This window comes from Callorhinus ursinus, unplaced genomic scaffold (genome assembly GCF_003265705.2).
Source record: "Callorhinus ursinus isolate GAN/ISIS: 27379988/994484 unplaced genomic scaffold, GSC_fseal_2.0 scaffold8, whole genome shotgun sequence".
In the NCBI taxonomy this organism is placed as follows: Eukaryota; Metazoa; Chordata; class Mammalia; order Carnivora; family Otariidae; genus Callorhinus; species Callorhinus ursinus.
This window is the reverse complement of record NW_027397070.1, coordinates 64134383-64154297: the sequence shown is the minus strand read 5'-3', so window position 1 is coordinate 64154297 and position 19915 is coordinate 64134383. Positions and strand designations below refer to the sequence as shown.

At 39.2% G+C, this 19915-nt stretch overlaps 1 protein-coding gene across 1 annotated transcript in view; it reads left to right on the top strand.

Annotated features, from left to right (window-relative positions):
• The window catches only part of DICER1 (dicer 1, ribonuclease III), a 73586-nt gene that overhangs the window by 9122 nt on the left and 44549 nt on the right, over positions 1-19915 (top strand). Inside the window, 6 exon segments of the mRNA XM_025869413.2 lie at positions 9376-9466; positions 14154-14217; positions 15118-15218; positions 18900-18966; positions 18968-19087; positions 19693-19855. Coding sequence (XP_025725198.2) covers positions 18940-18966; positions 18968-19087; positions 19693-19855 — 310 coding nt within the window. The 5' untranslated portion in view covers positions 9376-9466; positions 14154-14217; positions 15118-15218; positions 18900-18939.

Below are 19915 nucleotides of genomic sequence, written 5' to 3'. Positions count from 1 at the left end.
CCAAGAATAGGGAAATAAATAATTTCCTTAAAGCCTTTTTAAAGCACGTGCACATGCATGCACACACACACGTGCATACATACACACACGGTACACATATATACATGTATGAAATCTGTTATCTGTGTCTCTGCGGCAGGTGCTCGGGTAAAATGCTTACTTGTGTTGTCTGTATTGAGTGAAGACAAAATTACACAGTACATTGTAGTTTCTGAAATATTAATTTATCTAATTTATTTCACCGTATCTGAACCCCCTTTATGATAGTAGTAATCTCTTTTAAGGTACTTTTCACTAAAGAAGTCACTATGTAGTATTTGTAGTAGGTTGTACATCATGTTTAATCATCAGCTGAATGGAATAGAGATACTAAAAAAAATGGTGAGATATATAGTCAGTTTTGCGTGTTTATTAAGCATCTATGTTCCTAGACTAGAAAGGCCAAGGAAAATGTCAGTAGACAGGGCTGGTTTCGGTTGCCACAGGCTTTAAAATTAAAGCAATATTTACTTATATGTGTGTGCAGATTCAGCTAAAATTAAAATATTAGTTTGCTTCTGTTAATTTTAAATTGCATTTACTCTTTTTCACACCCCCCTTCCCCTCCCGGGTTGGGGGGGAGATCAAAAGGAACATATCCAGAAGCAGCTTATTTTGCCTGGCAGATCAGTGTAAATAGACACCTCCTCCGAGACCACAGTGTAATTATATATTATGGAAGTAAGTTTGGAGTCAGAATTTAAGTAGAATTCCACCTCTGCCATTTATTGGGCAAATGGTCTTGCATAAGTTATTTCAAATCTCTGTAAAATGGATATGACCCTTGTTTCAGGGTTGTTTTGAGGATGAAATTAGATAATGGAATTTGAGTGCTCAGTAAAGGTAAATCTTCTCCCTCCTGTCTCATATATGCATCATGGCAAATGAAAAAGTTTTACATATTATATTAAGGATTGTTTACTTCTCTTTCAAAATAAACTTTAAATGGCATCAGTTTCAGCTGATAAACAGGAAAGTACATACATCACAAGGATACACAAAATGTATCCAGGCATTTACACCCCTCCACCCCCTGGCCAAAAACACCATACTGACTTTTCCTTATTTTTAACTCTATGTAGTGGAAGTTATATGGTATGATTCTGTATTGGGTTTCTTCACTGAACTTTTAAATGGGTGAGACTCATTCCATTGCATCATCTGGTGATACTTAGCATTCTGTTATATGAATATGTCAGTGTTTACTTGTCTGTTATATTGCTGATGGACATTTGGCTTGTTTTTGGTTTTGGCTGTTATGGATAGTGCAGTTCTTGTACATATTTCAGTCCGGTATACACGTAGAATGGAATTACTTGGGTTATAGGGTCCTTGTATATTCACAGCAGATACTTCCAGTTGACAGTTCTGCTGGCCGTGTATGAAAGTTCTCGCAGCTCCACATCCTTTCTCACACTTGGTATTGTTTGTCCTCTTCGTTTGGCCATTTTGATGGGTGTGGTAATGGCTCATTGTGGTTTAATTTGCATCCTTCTAATGGCTTATGAAGATTATTGATCATTTGATATCCTGTGTGGTGAAGTCCTTTGCCCACTGTTCATTTACTTGTTTGTTCTTATCAGTTTGTAGAAATTGTTTATGTATCTCCTACCCTGGCTCGCCTTTTCACTCTCGTAATCAGATTGTATAATAAACAGACAGTATTAATTTTAATCTAGCCCAGTTTGTCAATTTTTTCCCTTTATGACTAGCGCTTTTAACGTCTCGTCTAAGAAATTTTGCTCATTCCAAGGACATGGAGGTATTCTCTTATGTTGTTTCCTTTTTTTTTTTTTTTTTTAAAGACTTTGTTTATTTGAGAGAGAGAGAGAGAGCATGAGCAGGGGGAGGGGCAGTGGGTGAAGCAGACTCCTGGCTGAGCGGGGAGCCCAATGTGGGGATGCAGGGCTAGATCCTGGGACTCTGGGATCATGACCTGAGCCTAAGGCAGATGCTTAACCAACTGAGCCACCCAGGCACCCCTCATGTTGTTTTCTAAATACTTCGTTGTTTCACTTTGCACATTTAGCTCTACAATCCAACTGGCATTGAATTTTGTGTATGACTTGAGGAAGGAGTCAAGACTCACTTTTTCTCCATCTGGATACACAGTTAACCCAGTTGTTACTTGAAAATACTGTCCTTTTCTGTACTACAATGAAGTGTCGTTTTTGTCACTAATTAAATAACCTCATATGGGTGGGTCTGTTTCCACAGTCTGTTCTGTTGCATTGTCTTTTCTTGTGTCATTGCCCACCCTGTCTTAAGTATTGATGCTTTATACTAAATATTAATAAACCAGTTTATTTTTTGTATATTAAGCCATCCTTGCATTGCTGTGATAAACCACGACTGGTCATGATACATTATCCTTTTGATATATTCCTGGATTCAGTTTGCTCATATTTTGATTAGTATTTTACATTTTTAGTTTGAGAGATAGGTCTATAATTTTCCTTTACTGTAATGTCCTTGTCAGGTTTTGGTGTCAAGTTTATGCAGGTCTCATGGAAAGAGGTGGAAAGTATTCTCCTCATTTCAGTCTTCCTGAAGTGTTTGTTTTTAAGATTGTAGTTATTTCTTTAAATGTTTAGAAGAATTCACTCTAGTGAAGCTGTCTGGGCTTGGGAGTTTTTAATAATCTGTTTTCTTTAAAAGCTGTAGGCCTCTTCAAATGTTCTGTTTCTTTGGATGTTAATTTTGGTAGGTTATGTTTTTCAAGGAATTTCCCCACTTCTAAAATACTTTCTTGAGTGGCTACTAAGAGGTAATTGATACTAAAAATAGAAATAATCAGGTAAAACTTTGCTCCATTTGGAAAACTACAACCTTTTTTGAGATTGTTAAGTGATTTAATATAAAGAATACTCTTTGTTGTGGTTTGTGGGAGAATAAACAGTGGTAAATGCCACTCGAATGAGATTTTTTATACTAATGTGATTTATATGGACAAAGTTAGTTCCTTGAAAACAAATTATATTCAAAGACTGTTGCTATGTGAAATCTGTAATTAGATTTGGAGCTTTTTTTTTTTAATTAGAAGGGGGAGGGGCAGAGGGAGAGGGAGAGAGAGAATCTTTTTTTTTTTTTCATTTTAATTTTTTATTGTTATGTTAATCACCATATATTACATCATTAGTTTTTGATGCAGTGTTCCATGATTCATTGTTTGTTCATAACACCCAGTGCACCATGCAAAACGTGCCCTCCTCAATACCCATCACCAGGCTAACCCATCCCCCCACCCCCCTACCCTCTAGAACCCTCAGTTTGTTTTTCAGAGTCCATCATCTCTCATGGTTCGTCTCCCCCTCTGACATACTCCCCTGAGAGAGAGAATCTTAAGCAGGCTCTATACCCAGTGCAGAGCCCCACATGGGGCTCAATTTCACAACCCTGAGATATGACCTGAGTCGAAACCAAGAGTTGGATGCTTAACCAACTGAGCCATCCAGGTGCCCCTTGGAGCTAAATTTTTAACTTTGCTCCATTTTGGATTAATTTTGGATTGTTTTCTAAAGTTTTGGATTCATTTTGGATTAATTTGACTAGTGAGTTATAATTTAACATGTTCTTGGTTGTTCTTTGCAAGATTGTTTCTAAGAGAAAGTAAAAATAAAAATAAGTGGTTAAAGTATGAAATAATAGTATTTTTTTTTAAAGATTTTATTTATTTATTTGAGAGAGAGAATGAGAGAGAGCACATGAGAGGAGGGAGGGTCAGAGGGAGAAGCAGACTCCCTGCTGAGCAGGGAGCCCGATGCGGGACTCGATCCCTGGACTCCAGGATCATGACCTGAGCCGAAGGCAGTCCCTTAACCAACTGAGCCACCCAGGCGCCCGAAATAATAGTATCTTAATAACTCTTTGGGAGTGGGGCAGTCAGTATTCAGTTAATCTCTAAGTATTGCTTATTAGTGGTGAGAATTGTCAGCATTTATTCGTTTATTCAAAAACATCCTGCTTGTGCCTGGCATCCCGATTGGTTCTGGATGTACAGATATACTGTCTTTTCACTGAAACTGTTGACTTTTTGAAAAAGTGGCACTGGTGATGAGACCTACAGGTTGAGGGGCAGTTAGCTGGGGGATGGTATGTGCAAAGGCTCTGGGGTAGGAAAGAGTTGGTGGAGGTGCTGAGAGGTCCTTGTGGCTGTGGGGAGGTGACAGAGTTACACAAGCCCCAGTTAGAGGTAGATGCAGGGCCATACATAGTAAGGATTTTGGATTTTAGCCTAAGTGCCGGGGGAATCCATTGAAAGTTTTAAGCCATCTTGCTATACTGGTTTGATTCATGTTTTCCCCATACCTGGTTACTCACTGCTTTGAGCTCCATTAGTACTCTTCTTTTGTTTTTAATCACTTTCTTTTTTTTCTGGGACTGGTACTTTGTTGGTAGTCCTGGGCAAGAGCTTGGGTCTGACAAATGACAAATATTTACTTATGCTTTTAGCGTTCATATTGTGTGTATCACATTGTCCGTTGTCATTCAGAGGGTTTATGGTGCAGGTCCCTTACAGGTGCCAGACTTTATCCATGCAGTAAGGTGTAAGCAGATGTGGAGAATTCGGAACCATATTGGGTGTCCTAGTGGCTTTGCTCATGTTCAGGTAGTGTAGGATGTTAACAATACTCTGGCTTTGCAGGATATGGTAGCTGCCAGTTTGGGCCTTTGGTCTAGTATGGATTCTTCCCTGTGTTCGTTTCTTTCTTTCTTTCTTTCTCTCTCTCTCTCTCTCTCTCTCTTTCTTTCAGAGGGCTCTAAATACTCTGGAAGATATGAGCCTGCAGTCGTAGTTTTGGTTCCTGCTCCTTTCCCATTCTTTGTAGTCCCAGAAGAGGTCAGTAATGTCGCCTGCTCTTAATTGCCCTCCAAGCCGGGTGTTCTTGAGTGGGGCTCTTGCAGCACCTCACCCCCTCCCTCCCTCCAGTACATAAAGTTCTCTTTTTTCACACCCAACATCAGGCCTATTTTTTTAGTGATTTGCATATTTGACTTAGCAATGAATTCATTGTGTATATTGTGGGATTGTGTAGGGGAGGGAGAGGAGCCAGATGCCGACATCTTCATGGGTCCTATGGTAGAAATGAGGCTGAGGCAGAAAGGCAGACAAGGTCATTTACCCAAGATCTTGGAGCTCACGAAAGGATTCCGTCACCACTCTGACTTTGGAGCCCGCTCCTTATCCTCTCTCATCTGGATTCTTTCTGTAATGTGTGTGTAATGGGTTTAATTGTGACATAATTGAGCGAAACAAGGGTGCTTACCTTAGGAGGCTGCGTTCATTCTGATGCTGCTTCTCTTTTTTTGCAGCCTCTCTCTAATTCCTGTAATGGATGTATTTTTTGAAATTATATTTAGCAGTAATGAATCTTCATCTTTCTTATTAGATTAGTTCAGTTTTTGGAACAGCCCCAAGTTCCCTGGGTAGCTAAGTGTGGATCTTTCTCCAAGTGGAAATGGGCAATCGGCCGCCAAGGATAGAGAATCGTAGCTGGAGATAGGGTGACCAACCACCCTCGTTCCTCCAGGGTTGGGATAAGTGGGTGCATAGTGCCTGGGACAGGGGACTTTCAGTGTGCAAACAGGGGAAGTTCCAGTATAATCCAGTGATTATAACCAGGAATGTCTTCTCTAATAGAGGAAATTTCAGAAGTCTCTTGTTGTATTGTCTTGCACTGTTCCTGTCTCTGGACTCTGTATAGAGATTTGTTCTTGGCTGAGATGAACTAGTGGAGAGCCCTTGGTGTATGCTGAGAATAGAAAAGCAGAGGCCCAAATCTTGCTTGAATTCCCCAGGATGAGATTCAGATCCCTGTGGAGCTATATATTAAGGTCCTTTAGGATGTAGCTCTGACTTATCTTAACCTGTTGCACTGTTTTGCCACTCTCGTGTGGGACGAGTGTGTCAGCACACTGCTTGTTATTTCTGCAACTTGACTTGCCTGGTTTCCTTGTAGTGCTTCTCCACATGCTGGCTCCTCACCCCCATGATTCCCTATTACTGTCCCCTCCCTGAGTGGGGTTGTTACTGCTCATCCTCCAGAACTGACCTCTAGTCTGGTTCTCACCTTCTCCAGAGTACAGGTTTGCAGTATGTATGTCTTGCTCAATAGATATTTGTTGAATGAGTGAATCATTTAAGGGGCAGTAGTTAAACAAAGCTCTTTTAAGTGGGGAAAATCACCCTAAATATTACATTTTAGACTACCCAGAAATACAGGTGGACAATTTCCATTTTTCTGTGTCCTGATAGTCAAACATATGTATCAGTTTTTAATAGAGTTTTATTTTTAACTTTGTTTTAAAATATTTTCAAACTTATGAGTTGTAGGAATAGTATAAAGAATTCCCATATCAATACCTACATTTACCAGTAGTTAACATTTTGCCACATTTGTGCATTCTCTCTCTCTTCTCTCTCTCTCCCCTGTATATTGTTATTTTTCTGAACCTTTTTAGAATAAGTAGCAGGCATTATGCTCTTCACTACTGAATACTTTCAAAGTCTATTTTCTAAGAACGAGAACATTCTCTTACATGATCACAATATAGTTATTGAATTCAGCATTTAGCGTTCGTTGATGATGATAGTTTAATTTCACCAGTGTCCCTATAGGGGGAGGAAAAAAGGTTTTCCTCTGTGCTCTTAGTGGGTGGAGCCTGTGAATTAAATCCACAAAGGACAGATTAACAAGAGAAAAGATTTATTTTGTGTGCATGCTGGAGATTCACATGGAAGGAGTGAAAACCCAAGGAAGTGGTTAGACTCGAGAGTTTATATACCGTTTTAATAAAGGGCCATATATTGTGGACAAGTGACAAGACACAGGAATGGGGGAGTTTGGGCTTCTAGGGGTGGTAAATTGTGGGACAGTGAATAGATGATGGAAAATAATAACGGGTTATTTTAGCAAGGTTTGTGCAGATGCAAGTCAGTGCCGTCTTTAGTGATAATTATCATCTCCTCTTCCTGGTACTGGAGTGGGAGGGAGGGACACTCACAAAGCGACATTTATGTCCTGCTTTTAGGCAGGAAGGGAAAGGGCAAAGAATTCCTCCTTTATCTGCTGTTTCTCTCTTGCCTTCAGCAAGGAATAACCCTAATGCCAAGGCAGCATATTGTCAGGTGGCCTATTCTGATCACCCTTCACCCTTGCCGTGTCCTTCATAGCAGTGTTCCTTTTCTGATACAGGATTCAGTCCAGGAATGTGCATTGCATTTAGCTGTCATGTTTGTTTACTCTTGTAATCTGGGATCACTTCTGAGCTTTTAGCTTTTATGATAACTGACATTTTTGAGGAACACGAGCCAGTTGTTTTGTAAAATGCATCTCAGATTTGGTTTTTATGCTAACTCATGATTAGATTCAGGGTTCTCACGTTTGGCAGGAAAACTACGTAACTGATATTTCCTTCTCAGTTTATCACATTTAGGAGATACATGTCAGTGAGTCCCAGTATTGGTGAGGTCACTTTGGTGGAGGGTGGTATCTGTCAGGTTTTCCCAGTGTGAATATATCAGTTTTTGTGAGGATTTGTAGGGAATCTGTGCAGAGATACTTTGAGGTGATGTAAATATTCTTTTGTAAACTTCACCCAATAGTTTTAGCATCCATTAATGACTCTTGGCCCAATTACTAATGTGATGGTTAAAAATGGTAATTTTTCTGTCATTTCTCCTACATTTATTAGTTGACATCGAATAGAACTTTATCTGATTTTTTTAAAAAAGATTTTATTTATTTATTTGACGGAGAGAGACACAGCGAGAGGGAACACAAGCAGGGGGAATGGGAGAGGAAGAAGCCGACTCCTTGCTGAGCAGGGAGCCCGATGCGATGTGGGCTCGATCCCAGGACCCAGTGATCATGACCTGAGCCAAAGGCAGGCGCTTAACAACTGAGCCACCCAGGCGCCCCAGAATTTTATCTGAATTTTAAACCTAATAAAACACTGTTTCTAAAATGAGTCTTTGGGTTTTCCCAGTTATATCGTAACTTTAGAACTGTACATTGTTGGTGGAACATTTTCAAGGTTTGTATCAGATCAGATTGCATTAATGCGGAAGATGATTTTGCAGAGGTTGGGAGTTCTGGGAGGCCGAGGCTGGAGGGATGGGTATAGCTGGGATGCAGTCAGAATTATTGTGCAATGGATGCCTCTGTAGCTTTGGTGGTTTCAGATCAGCCCTGAACTTTTCTTTGTTGGAGAAGGGGGCAACTTGGGGGTCCTAAACTTGTTAAAATAATTTGGGTTGTTTAAAGTCTTTTAAAAGTAAGAAGTATCTAAATTGGATTTTTTATTTGACCTACAAAAAGATACGTATTAATTTAAGAGTAGATCAATAAGGTTTATACTGAACATAGAATTAAATATCCATTATTTATGGATATTTCCAGCTTTCCTTCCATTCTATGTAAGTCAAATGTGAGATTATCTTTCTTTTGAAAAATCTTCTAATTTGCGGGGAAAATAGCAATAACAATAATACCTGATACGGGACAGAAGATACAGATAAGCCCTGATTTGGGTGGTTACAGATAGCCCCTGTGTGTTGCATGAGAGGGAAGTCAAGTAATAGAGGTTTTTAGGTTCTTGGGGAAGGGGTAAGTGGCAGGTGGGGGCACCATGTGAAGGTTGGGCTATACTTGTCACAGCACTCTAGGGAAAGCAGATAAAACATGAGTGGTTGGGTATTCTGCACAGAGCTACAGTGTGGCACTTTACCCCTTGCCCGGAACTTTTAATATGTTTGTTTTCCAGACTCATCATTTTCAGCAGTCTCTCAGACTTATTTTGTCTCAAGACTAAACTCTCTTTAATATTAAAATATACATGCATTATATTGTGTTAAAACAGCTTAACATAGAAAATTATGGCTTTTTTCCCCTTCATTGGATGTTCTTATGGGGTATATAAAAGGCTAGAAGGTGGTCATGAATTGAGTACATTCTAGCATTTGTTGAAAAATGTTTTTATTGAGTAAAGTACAGAAACTTGGAATCAAATATTAACCTTAAAACTCACTTTGAAAGTTAGTGGTGTATTAAGTGTTTGCCTCTTTTGAAACAAAACGGAAGGGTAAATGCATAGGAGGCAACATGAAGGGGAGGGATGGTTCTGGGTGCCATTTTGGTGTGTGGGAATGTCTTTTTAAGAAGTCTTCGAAGTACGTGGGCCATTGGCTGGCAGCCTAGAGATACTTTTTATATGGAGATTTTGATGCATGATACTTGCTAAAATGCTGTTTGACCTGTATTCAGTTTCAGTTTTGGATAAATCTAATTTTAGGCATAATGACATTGAAATATAAACATAATATGTTTGTTACAGATTTACAGAAACCCAGAAATTTGTTTGGGTCATAGAATAGTGCAAGAAAAGAAGGCTAGTGCATTTGTGGTTTAAAGTCATAGAAACCGGGGTAAGTTTTAACCACATTTAATGGCTTAAGGGAGAAGTTAAAAAAAAATTTTTTTTGTTTTCTTTGTTGGTTTATTTTTAACCTAAAACAGAATCATTTCTCTCTAGATTTATTTATTTATTTAAGTAATCTCTACACCAGTGTGGGGCTCAAACTCACGACCCTGAGATCAAGAGTGGCATGTTCTATCAACTGAGCCGGCTAGGTGCCCCCAGAATCATTTCTCTCTAATTGTCTTCCTACAAATCATCCTTAGTATGAAAATTTGTTTTCCAGTTCTAAATGTAATAAATTGTTCAAGTTGTGGGAAATTTTAGGATGCATAAAAGTTTTAAGGAAAAAGAAATGGCTCACGGCAATAATCCAATCCCATCCTCAATTTTGGGGTGAATTTTCTCTCTCTCCATTCCTCCTTTTCTTATGTTTAGTTTTTTTTTTTAAGATTTTATTTATTTATTTGAGAGAGAGAATGAGAGAGAGAGAGAGAGCATGAGAGGGGGGAGGGTCAGAGGGAGAAGCAGACTCCCTGCCGAGCGGGGAGCCCGATGTGGGACTCGATCCCGGGACTCCGGGATCATGACCTGAGCCGGAGGCAGTCGCTGAACCAACTGAGCCACCCAGGCGCCCTCTTATGTTTAGTTTTAAACTTGACTTAGTCATGGTCTTCCTGTAAATAAAAATGCTCTGCTTTTTTTTTCATTGTATGCTGTACCATGAGCATTTTTGTTCATTATAAACTGTCATCATTTTTAATGGCTGAGTTGAATTGTATCATGTAAAATGAACCACAGTTTACCACACCATTCCCTCATTCAGTGTTAGACATAGAACATTTTTTGCTATTTATAAATGGTAATGATGAAGAGAGCAAATGCTGTATGAGGTTTTTTTGGTGTGTGTATTAATATTTTAGGATAGATTAATATGCAAGGATTTTAAATTAATAATGACAGATGTAACTGTCGGGGAGCAAGAATTTCTGTCCTCTTCAAGGTCCTTCTAACTGGGCTGAGACTCAAACTGGCTGAAAGAGATTAACAGGAGAAAATCAAATGTAATAGTGTACGTACGTACAGGGAATCCACGCAGACATGGACATTCCAAAGACAGGAAGGCATAGTGAGAGGTCTGTAGGTCACCCAGAACTAACGGGAAGGGTGAGGGGTCTGGGACTGCAAAGGAGAGGAGAGCACTTCACGGGGCCATAAGGAGAAGAGCAGATGTTTGGTAATTAGATGTTTGCCCTGCCATGCAGATAGGTCACTTAAATAAAATTGGTCTCTGCTAATAACCCTTATTCCGGGAAAGACCCTTGATTTAGATTCTTTTATGTGCTTAATGGAGGGGCAGAAGTTTCTTTTGAGCCCACAGGGTCTCGATTGCTTTCAGCTCAAAAGAATCTCCATGCAAAAGTGGCCCATCTTGGGGCAGCCTATCCTTTAGCCCCTACCTGTCAATTAAAAGTAAAAATGGAAATATTTCTCTTGTGCTGTGTATTTCATTATCTGAAGATACCAGTGTTTAAATTCTTGAAATTATTTTCTTTTCTCTTTGGTCTTTCAATCTTTGGTTCCACCTTAGTCTTTTCATAGTCTATATTCACCAAATGGTAGTTGAGAAATCCTTGAAATCCTTAATACTTTTATATACCATGGATATTTTGGTTATTTCCTCTTTTTGGGTATTTTTATATTTTCAGACTTTATCCATTTGATGATGTTTTCTTGCCTGTCGTGTACCATTTCATTGCCTAAGAAATAGTTAAGTGAAGTAATGTTTTCAGTGATGTTTGTGGAGGCAAACAGAAGTAGCGTTTAATATTTTTTGGTTTTTGCTTTTAAAAGAGAACTAGTGGACACAAAGCTATTTAATTTTATTTCACATTGTAGACCGTATTTTGTGATTTAAATGTTTGATTTTCATTCTACTGTAAATTCATGATGACTAGGTAGTTTGTAGTTTGTTTTCAGGTTTTCAGGTTCATCTGGTTAAAAATACTGTAAAAAATCTTGTATACTTTAAATGTATATGATAATGCATTTTCTGTGCCGAATCTTAGGATTAATAGAGCATTTTAGATTTTCTTTAATAAGTTTCTTAAAGTCTTACGAATTGCTTGAAAACAAAGGTTCTAGATAGAGATGGGAGGGTGGTTTTGTAAATACTACCATATATTGAGCGTTTTCTGTGTTGCGAGAACTTTTTTTCTTCCAAGCTTAACATACATGATCTTACTGAATTCTTATAATAGCCGGGGGTTATTTTGCGGGCAAGGAAACCACCTTAGAGGTAGCCTGATAAGCTGTGGTCTTGATACTGGAGCCCTTGCTGGTTTTCAGATGATTTTTAAATGAAAGAGTCTTTAAAAAAAGGGGGGGGGGAAGAAGAAGAAAAGAGTTTGCTTTCCAGATCCCAGGAGGGCCTCTGTGAGGGGTGACTGTGTATGAGAAAGTACTAAGGAGTGAGGGCATCACCTTGGCTTCTGAAGGTAAAAACAGCTGAGACTCGTCCTGCTCCAACTTTAATTTAGAAAAGGAAGGCTGGTGGGAGTAGTTTTTAAACAACTTGGATCCTTTCCGTGTGCAGATTCCTTTTTAATGTAGTTAAGTGTTTGCACACTTAGCTCCATCTTCCGTTTTAAAAGCTCGTCTCCCCAATGTAGTTGGGTAGCATATTTTAAGATTTCTCCAGTATTCAAATTCCAAGAAATGGAAATTTGTTATTTGGCACGAATATTATTTGAGGATATATTTTAAGCCCCCCCTTTTTTTTTTAAGCCAGTCTTGAGGAAATGTAATTAAAAACAGAATCTCCTCCCCACCCAGAAAACCTATCCACAAAGGTAGAGGGAAGAAAACAGTTTTATTACTCGTTAAGCATTAAACCAGTGTGTGATGTGCATCACAGGCTGTCCACTTAAGAGACTCCAAAGACAGAAAGAAACCCTACTCTTTTGTATAGCTAATTGGTTAGACACTTGACATCCATGTTTTTCAAGGTAGAATTGCTCATTTCCTCACATCTTTATGACTGGAGGTAGGTTTTGCGGTTTGGAGTCAAGTGACCTTATTAGGCCTGGCTCTTCATAGGAAACTGGGAGATTGGGCATTGTCTTTCTTGATGATTATGTTTCAGGGATGGCTTTCAGGTCCTTAGGGAGACATTCCTGAGATGTGAGACTGACTAGAGGCTATTTAGCTTTTAAAAAGATTCACTTAACATCTGGAGAGTATTGAGAAATTGTGAACAAAAGGGAGGGGGAAAGGAGGCTTTTCTCTTTATTATTGACTGGGAGAATTAAGCCTCTTATTTTTAATTTGCCTTTATGCCAATAATTGTATAAACCCATTTACATCGATAGCCAAAGACTCCCTTAGTGGTTTTTAGGCTTGGTTGGTTAAAATAATGCCCTAGATCTCCATAGCATATTTGTTACTAGGAACTAAAGGCTTTTCAAACATTTCTTAGTTTTTATCTGTTAGCTCACAGAAGTACTTTTGACACTGTTTTAATGTCACAGTGTTACTGTTGTGTGTGTGTGTGTGTGTGTGTGTGTGTGTGTGTGTGTGTGTGTTTTGTCTTTTGTTCACCGTGGGACTTTATGGTAGTCCTGCTTGGGCTGCATGAGAGTAGGAAGGAAATCTGGACAGTGATACTTGTAAAGTTAATAGTATCAGCATCTGTGACATTTTATAATAAAATGAGTTGGGAGTTTTGTTGCCCGTTTTGGAAATGTGTACCAAGAAGCTCTAGATGCTTTTAGACTTCAGATGAGCAGGGTTAAGTTGTCTGTTGTTACAAGCTTTTATCTGAAGGGCTACAGCCAGGTACTGGATTTAAATGCCAATGTGGGTGAAGTTTATTGGTTTGTCCTAAAAATTGGCTGTCTTGGGATGGGGCACGTCTTTTTCAGTTATCTTAAAGGGGCTTATCAAACAGGAGTTTGCATGTTTGTAATCTAAGTTACAATCATCAATTAAAATGAGAAAACTTGACCTATTGGTTCTGTATTAATGAACATAAAACAAGTTGTCATTGTACTTGGCGTGCTAACCCTCTGACGTATCTTTATACGGAATAGTCTAGGGAAATAATTTGGATAACTCAGCAGTTTTGTAATAGTGGAATCGCATTGGACTTTAAAGGATTATCAGTGTTCTTATTTTAGTTACGGTGTTTCTAGAAAAGACGTGAATGTGAATTTGAACAGTGTAGGGCATGACACATCAGGCCATGTTGGTGTCTTGAGTTTGCATCTGACTAGGTGACAGTATAGAATGGAATTAAGCATCAGAGTATGAGGTAGCTTTAGAAACACGGACTGACAACCAGGAGAGGGAAGATCTGCTCACGTGAAGCATGGTACTGACTCACATAGTGTTCAAGCAGTTCTAAAGCCAGATTTTACTGGAGGAAAATGTAATTTACTTCTAAGAATTCTCCCTTATAGCTGATTGGATTGTACTAACAACTTTCAAACATTTTCAGTTGTATTAGAACATAGTAAATACTAATTTTAAAGGCAGCTCTTTGAGGCATGTACTATTTTCTTGACTGAGTAGAAAAGTTATCGGGAATCTTATTCTGATAAGTTAAATGTGAAAATTTTGTCAAATAGGAATTTTCTTAAAGTTGGTTTTTAAAAATGAGTTTTATGTTCTAAAATACTCTCTCTGATTGCTTTTAGGTTACCTAGGGTATGAATTAATACAGACTTGGAAACTGAAAGAACTTAGAATCAGCATTTTGAGGTAAATATGTACATACTAAAATAGTGCTAAGGGTTCCCCATTCTGCCTTGTTAACCTTCTAGCAAACCAAACTTGTCTCTAAAATGAGAAAGTGTGACCTGTGCTCACATGTCCTCGCACCCACGAGACGAGACAGAGACATGTGTGACAGTTGCTTTCCCCAAGCTGCTGGTAGTGAAGGCCCTGTCCTCGAGCGTAATGAGCACAAGCAAGAGTCGGGGGCACATCTAACCAGATCAACACCTGGTGATGAAATTAAGCTTTCCATCTCAATACTTCACGCTTCCCTCGTTTTTGATTTATAATCTCTGAGGAGGGCCACACTGTTTATATTTCTTTATAACAGTACTGTTGAACTGTGTTCTGAATTCTTTTATTCGTGAATGAATTCCGTAAAAGAGTTTATGGTGCGGATTTAACTGTGGAGTTTTTAATTCCATTTTGAGAAATTGAAATTACTGACCAATTGCATACGTGTATCGAGGTGATTTGGATTTCTCAGCCAAGTGCCCCTGCTGGTGCTCTTTCCCTCTTCTGTGTATGTGAATTTAGCAGATAACACAGACTTGTGGTCTTCTTTTTCCCCACATTACCCTAGCCACTATCTTTAGATTTTCTTGTATTCATTTTGAAATCTTTTCTCGGACTTGCCTCTAACGTTTTCTTTCCCCCGGATCTCTAGGAATTAGGCGTGCTATTGTTGCAGCTCATTCTCTTCTTTGTTTTAGAGAGTAAGACTTTGTATTCTAAAATAACCTAAATGTCTTTTGTTTAAAATCCAATACCAGATAATAGCCTTGTATTTAACTCTTCATATCAATAGGGGTTTCTTGTAGATGTGCTTATATTCCATTTAAGTACAGGAATCTTACATTTGGCTATTTTTGCATTTATTTTTAGAGCAGAAGCTTGAGCATGCTGTGATTTTCCAATAAACTGCTATCACAATGTCAAAATGCAGTTCAGACAACAGCCACACAGAGATCTCAAACATTAAAACGGTAAATCTGTGATTTATCATATTTGGAAAGAGGAAGAGAGTTTATTCATGTGTTTTCCTCCATTGTTTCTGAGTGAATAATATATGGAAGTTATGAAACAACCTCACTGATTTCATGAATGTAAATTGTCTGGCCAGACAGTTAAAATCTGTGATTGAAAAACAGTCACGGAGAGTTGTCTGTTGGCTCTGGGAAAGCAGCTAACCAATAGTCAGTTCATCTGTGAGACTACAGGACTTCTACTGACCCAGGGATTCAGAACTTTTCATTATGACCAAGTGAAGAAAAAAAAATCTGTTTAAACATGTCAAAGAAAATAAAAATTGGCATAATTGTAGATTTTTCTGTTTTTACATTATTGGATTACCTTTTGAATTTTTTCATCTTGGGTTTGTGTTCCCTAACTCTGGGGCCAGCCACTGTATAGGAAATGAAGGGAGGATTAACTTAGCTGTTACGACCTTATGGAGAAGTTCATTGAGAGGGTTCAACCGCTGTTCTCCATTTCCTTGCAGGTCCTCTCCTGCCCATCGCCCCCTACCCCCTGCCCTCACCTCAAGTAGAAATGGAGAGGGTGTGGATTTCCAGAACAGAGAGAAATAGCTTTTGAACTGTGATGATTCTGTTCTGTACGTTGTTGTGTGACACTCATGAGCCTCTTGCTGAGTTTATGAGATATTTACGTAAAAGTATATATGGTATACTGTAGGAGGAAATTGAAGAGCTGCAGAAAATGCGACCTGCATCTTGCTCTTAGGGAGCACATGTGCTGGTGGAGAATCAGGTGTGTACTTGTGTGTCTCTATGCACATATGTGCAAGATGCCATAAAATTGGAAAGGCAGACAGAAGCTGTTGGAAATCTTTTTTTTTTTTTTTTAAGATTTTATTTATATGAGAGAGAGAGCACGAGCAGGGGGAGAGGGAGAAGCAGGCTCCCCACTAAGCAGGGAGCCTGATGTGGGGCTCGATCCCAGGACCCTGCGATCATGACCTGAGCCGAAGGCAGTTGCCTAATGGACTGAGCCAACCCGTTGGAAGGTTTTTATGACACTTTTCATTCTACAAAGCTGCCCTGCTTGTTTGCCACGTTCTGGGTGTGGTTTGGTACGGCGGGTGACCCAAGTGTGTGAGACCTATAGCTCCCGTAGGCGAGGAAATCCCAGTCCAACCCGTCATTTTTGTTTATTTACTTTTTAAAAATCTTTACTGAGAAATAATTTCAAATGTACGGTAAAGTTAAAAGAGCAAGCATAGGACAAAGAATATGTGCTTTGCCCCATTTGCTTTGCCGGTTGCACACTTCTCTACCTGTATGTGGTTTCTTTTTCTGACCCATTTGAGAATAAATTGCATACACTTGTGGCGCTTTACCCCTAGAGGCTTTGGGGTATATTTCTTAGGAATAAGGATACTTTGTTAAACAGCCATAGTGCAGTTATCAGCTTCAGTGACTTGAACAGTTTTATCAGGGCTCTGTGAGGCCATTTATGGTATTGTCCTGCAGTACAGGACCCAGTCTGAGATCACTCACTGCATTTAGCTGTTGTGTCTCTTTGTAGTCTTCTTTAATCTGGAACATTCCTGTAGTTTTTCTTTGTATTTTATGCAGTTTTGAAGACTAGATTCCCTTTTAAAAAATAGGCTAGTTTTTAAATAGTCTTTTTTAGACTATCTCTCTGGAGTAATTAATTGTTATTATTACCACTGTTATCCCTATGAGAAGAAGCAGTGACAGAGGTGACAGTGGCAGGAGGAGAGGGGTGCTTGCGGGTTCCTGGCTGTACGTGGTGTTTGGAGGTGGAGGAAGAGGTATTTGGGGATTTACATTGCTGCCTTCTTCCTGCTTTATTCTCTTCAGCTACCAGGATTTAGGCTTACTTCCTGACACCTTTCGCCATGTTTTGGATTGGTCTTGGATTAGCATTTGGCTTGGACGAAAAGTGAGCGGGTCAGGCTTGGGCATAAATAATTCCTGTAGGCAACCTATAGTAATGAAGATGTCGAGAGGTATCACAAGGACGGTAGTCAGGTGGGAAGTGCCTGCAGTGTTAGCCATGGGCCTCCAGAATGACCTGCTGTGTTTCCGGAGGGTAAAGTGGGTTTAACTCTGGGTTCTGGGCAGCCCTATGGAGTAAAAAGCTTGAGTCATGAACCTGAGGGTGTGCGACCACGGGGCCTGAGGAGTTGAGCAAAGTGAACGCCAAGTGTGGGGTAAAAAGATGACTGTTGGGGCTTTGGTTGAATAGAGAAAGAACCCTTGTGCCTCATGAAGAACTGAGTTGGTAGCTGTCAGAGTGGACGCTGGGATCCTTGGCTTGCCGTCTTCCTCTGAGAAGGATCATGAGAATGGCTGTGCTGTCTGGTCCGGTGGCACCTGCCCCGCTGAGGTCCTGGGCTCCTGCAGCCCTGTGCCCCCTACCACTTACTTGGGGTTGCACTGCTGTTAGCCCGTTGTTGAGTTGTTGTCAGCTGAGCTGATCTCTGGAATGAGGACTTGGTATCGTGCCTGTGCCTCAAAGAGACTACACTTGAGACTCCTTGTTGGATTAGGTGGGACAACTTGAGTCACCGTGCTGAATCATGGTTGTACATTTCACGTGTCGGGAGATTCAAAGGTTCTGGTCAAGGAACAAAGAGTGGGCTTCTTTCTTTCCAGTTTCATAGAGTGTTAACAGTGAACACTCTAAAGCAGTATGAGGGTGAAAACCTCCTTGCGGGGGCAAGTAAATTCTGCTGGCATTCAGAAAGCTGATGGACTTTCACGGTGAGGTTTGAGACTCTAACCCTCTATCTGCAGGTTAGGAGTTTTAAAAAGACTCAGGTTTAGTCTGTCATTTTATAGAATCAAATTTATCTTTGGGAAAGCATGCATGAAACACAGAAGAGTGCTTACGTACCATGAAAAACTCACAGAATGGTGCACTGTCTGAATTTATCTAGGATGTGTGTAATTTTTTTAAAGATACATATTTAAATAGTTGGTCATCTGTGCCATTGTGATAGGTTGTCATTTGAGAAAAAGACCTTGTGTGTTTATGGTCTATGGATAAAATGACAAAATGTTGGCAGGCATTTGCATCTTTCTTATGTGCACGCACATTGCTAAATGCCTTCCATCCATTATCTCATAAGTTTATCAATAATGGCATCAAAGAATTGACAAAGAATGTTTGAAATATATTTATGCACATATCGACATGTTTCCTATATACGTACATGTTTAAAAAGGCATCATGTTCGTATTTTCTTTTAAAGGTATATCAGAAAAGGCATAGTTCTGTATCACTAAATATAGATACGGATTTTCTTCATGGGTTCAAAGTATTCCATTGTATAACTATACCATCATTTACATAGCTCACGTTTTTATTAATACATTCGAAAGGGTTTTCTTGCTTTCCAGTTATAATGCAGCAGTACGTATTCAGGTACTTATATCTTTGTGTAGTCACCTAGTTCATTTAGATAAGTTTCTAGGTGTAGAATTGCTGGGTTGGAGAGCGTAGAACACTTGACTTTTTAAAATGATCCTCTTAGATCAAGAAAAAGCTAAAACAATTATAGGAAAAGGTTGAAAGCGTCCATAGGAATGATATTCTTATGTTTCTCTTGTTTCTGTGCTTTCTTTTGTTCTTAACCCTGCATGGTGGTGTAATGGTATTCTTTTTCCCTTTTGTAGTAAGCTGTGCTAGAGCAAAATGCAATGAAAGAAGCACTGGATGAATGAAAAGCCCTGCTTTGCAGCCCCTCAGCATGGCAGGCCTGCAGCTCATGACCCCTGCCTCCTCACCAATGGGTCCTTTCTTTGGACTGCCATGGCAACAAGAAGCAATTCATGATAACATTTATACGCCAAGAAAATATCAGGTACTAATGAGAACACTAATACTGGAGCATTTTCACTAAAATGGAATAAATTAGCATATAGTTGACACGACTTATATAAAACCCATTTACCTTTTCAAGCTCTCCTCTTCTGATTAATTTTCTCATTCCAGATACTTTTGTTCTTAATAGTCCTTTTCTTTTCTAACATCTGCCGGGTAATTGATTTGATAGTTTTATTTGTGAAGTTCATTATTTTTTTTTTTCCCTCTGAAAACCTTACTGCTCCTTAATACCCACTTGCGTATGTCTGTCCTCATGAGATGGGTAGGAATTGATATTGGTTTGAACAACCATGAACTGGCCTGTAAACTCAGTCATTCAGATTCTTCTTGAGAAGTTTTCTGTCCCCTGCAAAAATAATTCTTAAAGAAATTATAAATATCATTCCATGCATCTTTACACAACACAGCTGTACAGTGATGATGATTCTTATGTACAGATATAGGAAGTCTATTTTTTGGCAAATTTATCAGAGGGAGATTGTAGAAAACAGTGAAATTTCCTGAATTAAAACAAAATCCAATTTTCCCAACTTTGTACTTAGATAAGAAGTGTATAATCTTTTTCCCCCACTGTGTTTCTAGGTGGAACTGCTTGAAGCAGCTCTGGATCATAATACCATAGTCTGTTTAAACACTGGCTCAGGGAAGACGTTTATTGCAGTACTACTCACTAAAGAGCTGTCCTATCAGATCAGGGGAGACTTCAGCAGAAATGGAAAAAGGACGGTGTTCTTGGTCAACTCTGGTAATAAAAAAATTATTTTATGAAATAATGTGGAGGAAATTGGATGAGATTTTATGGTGA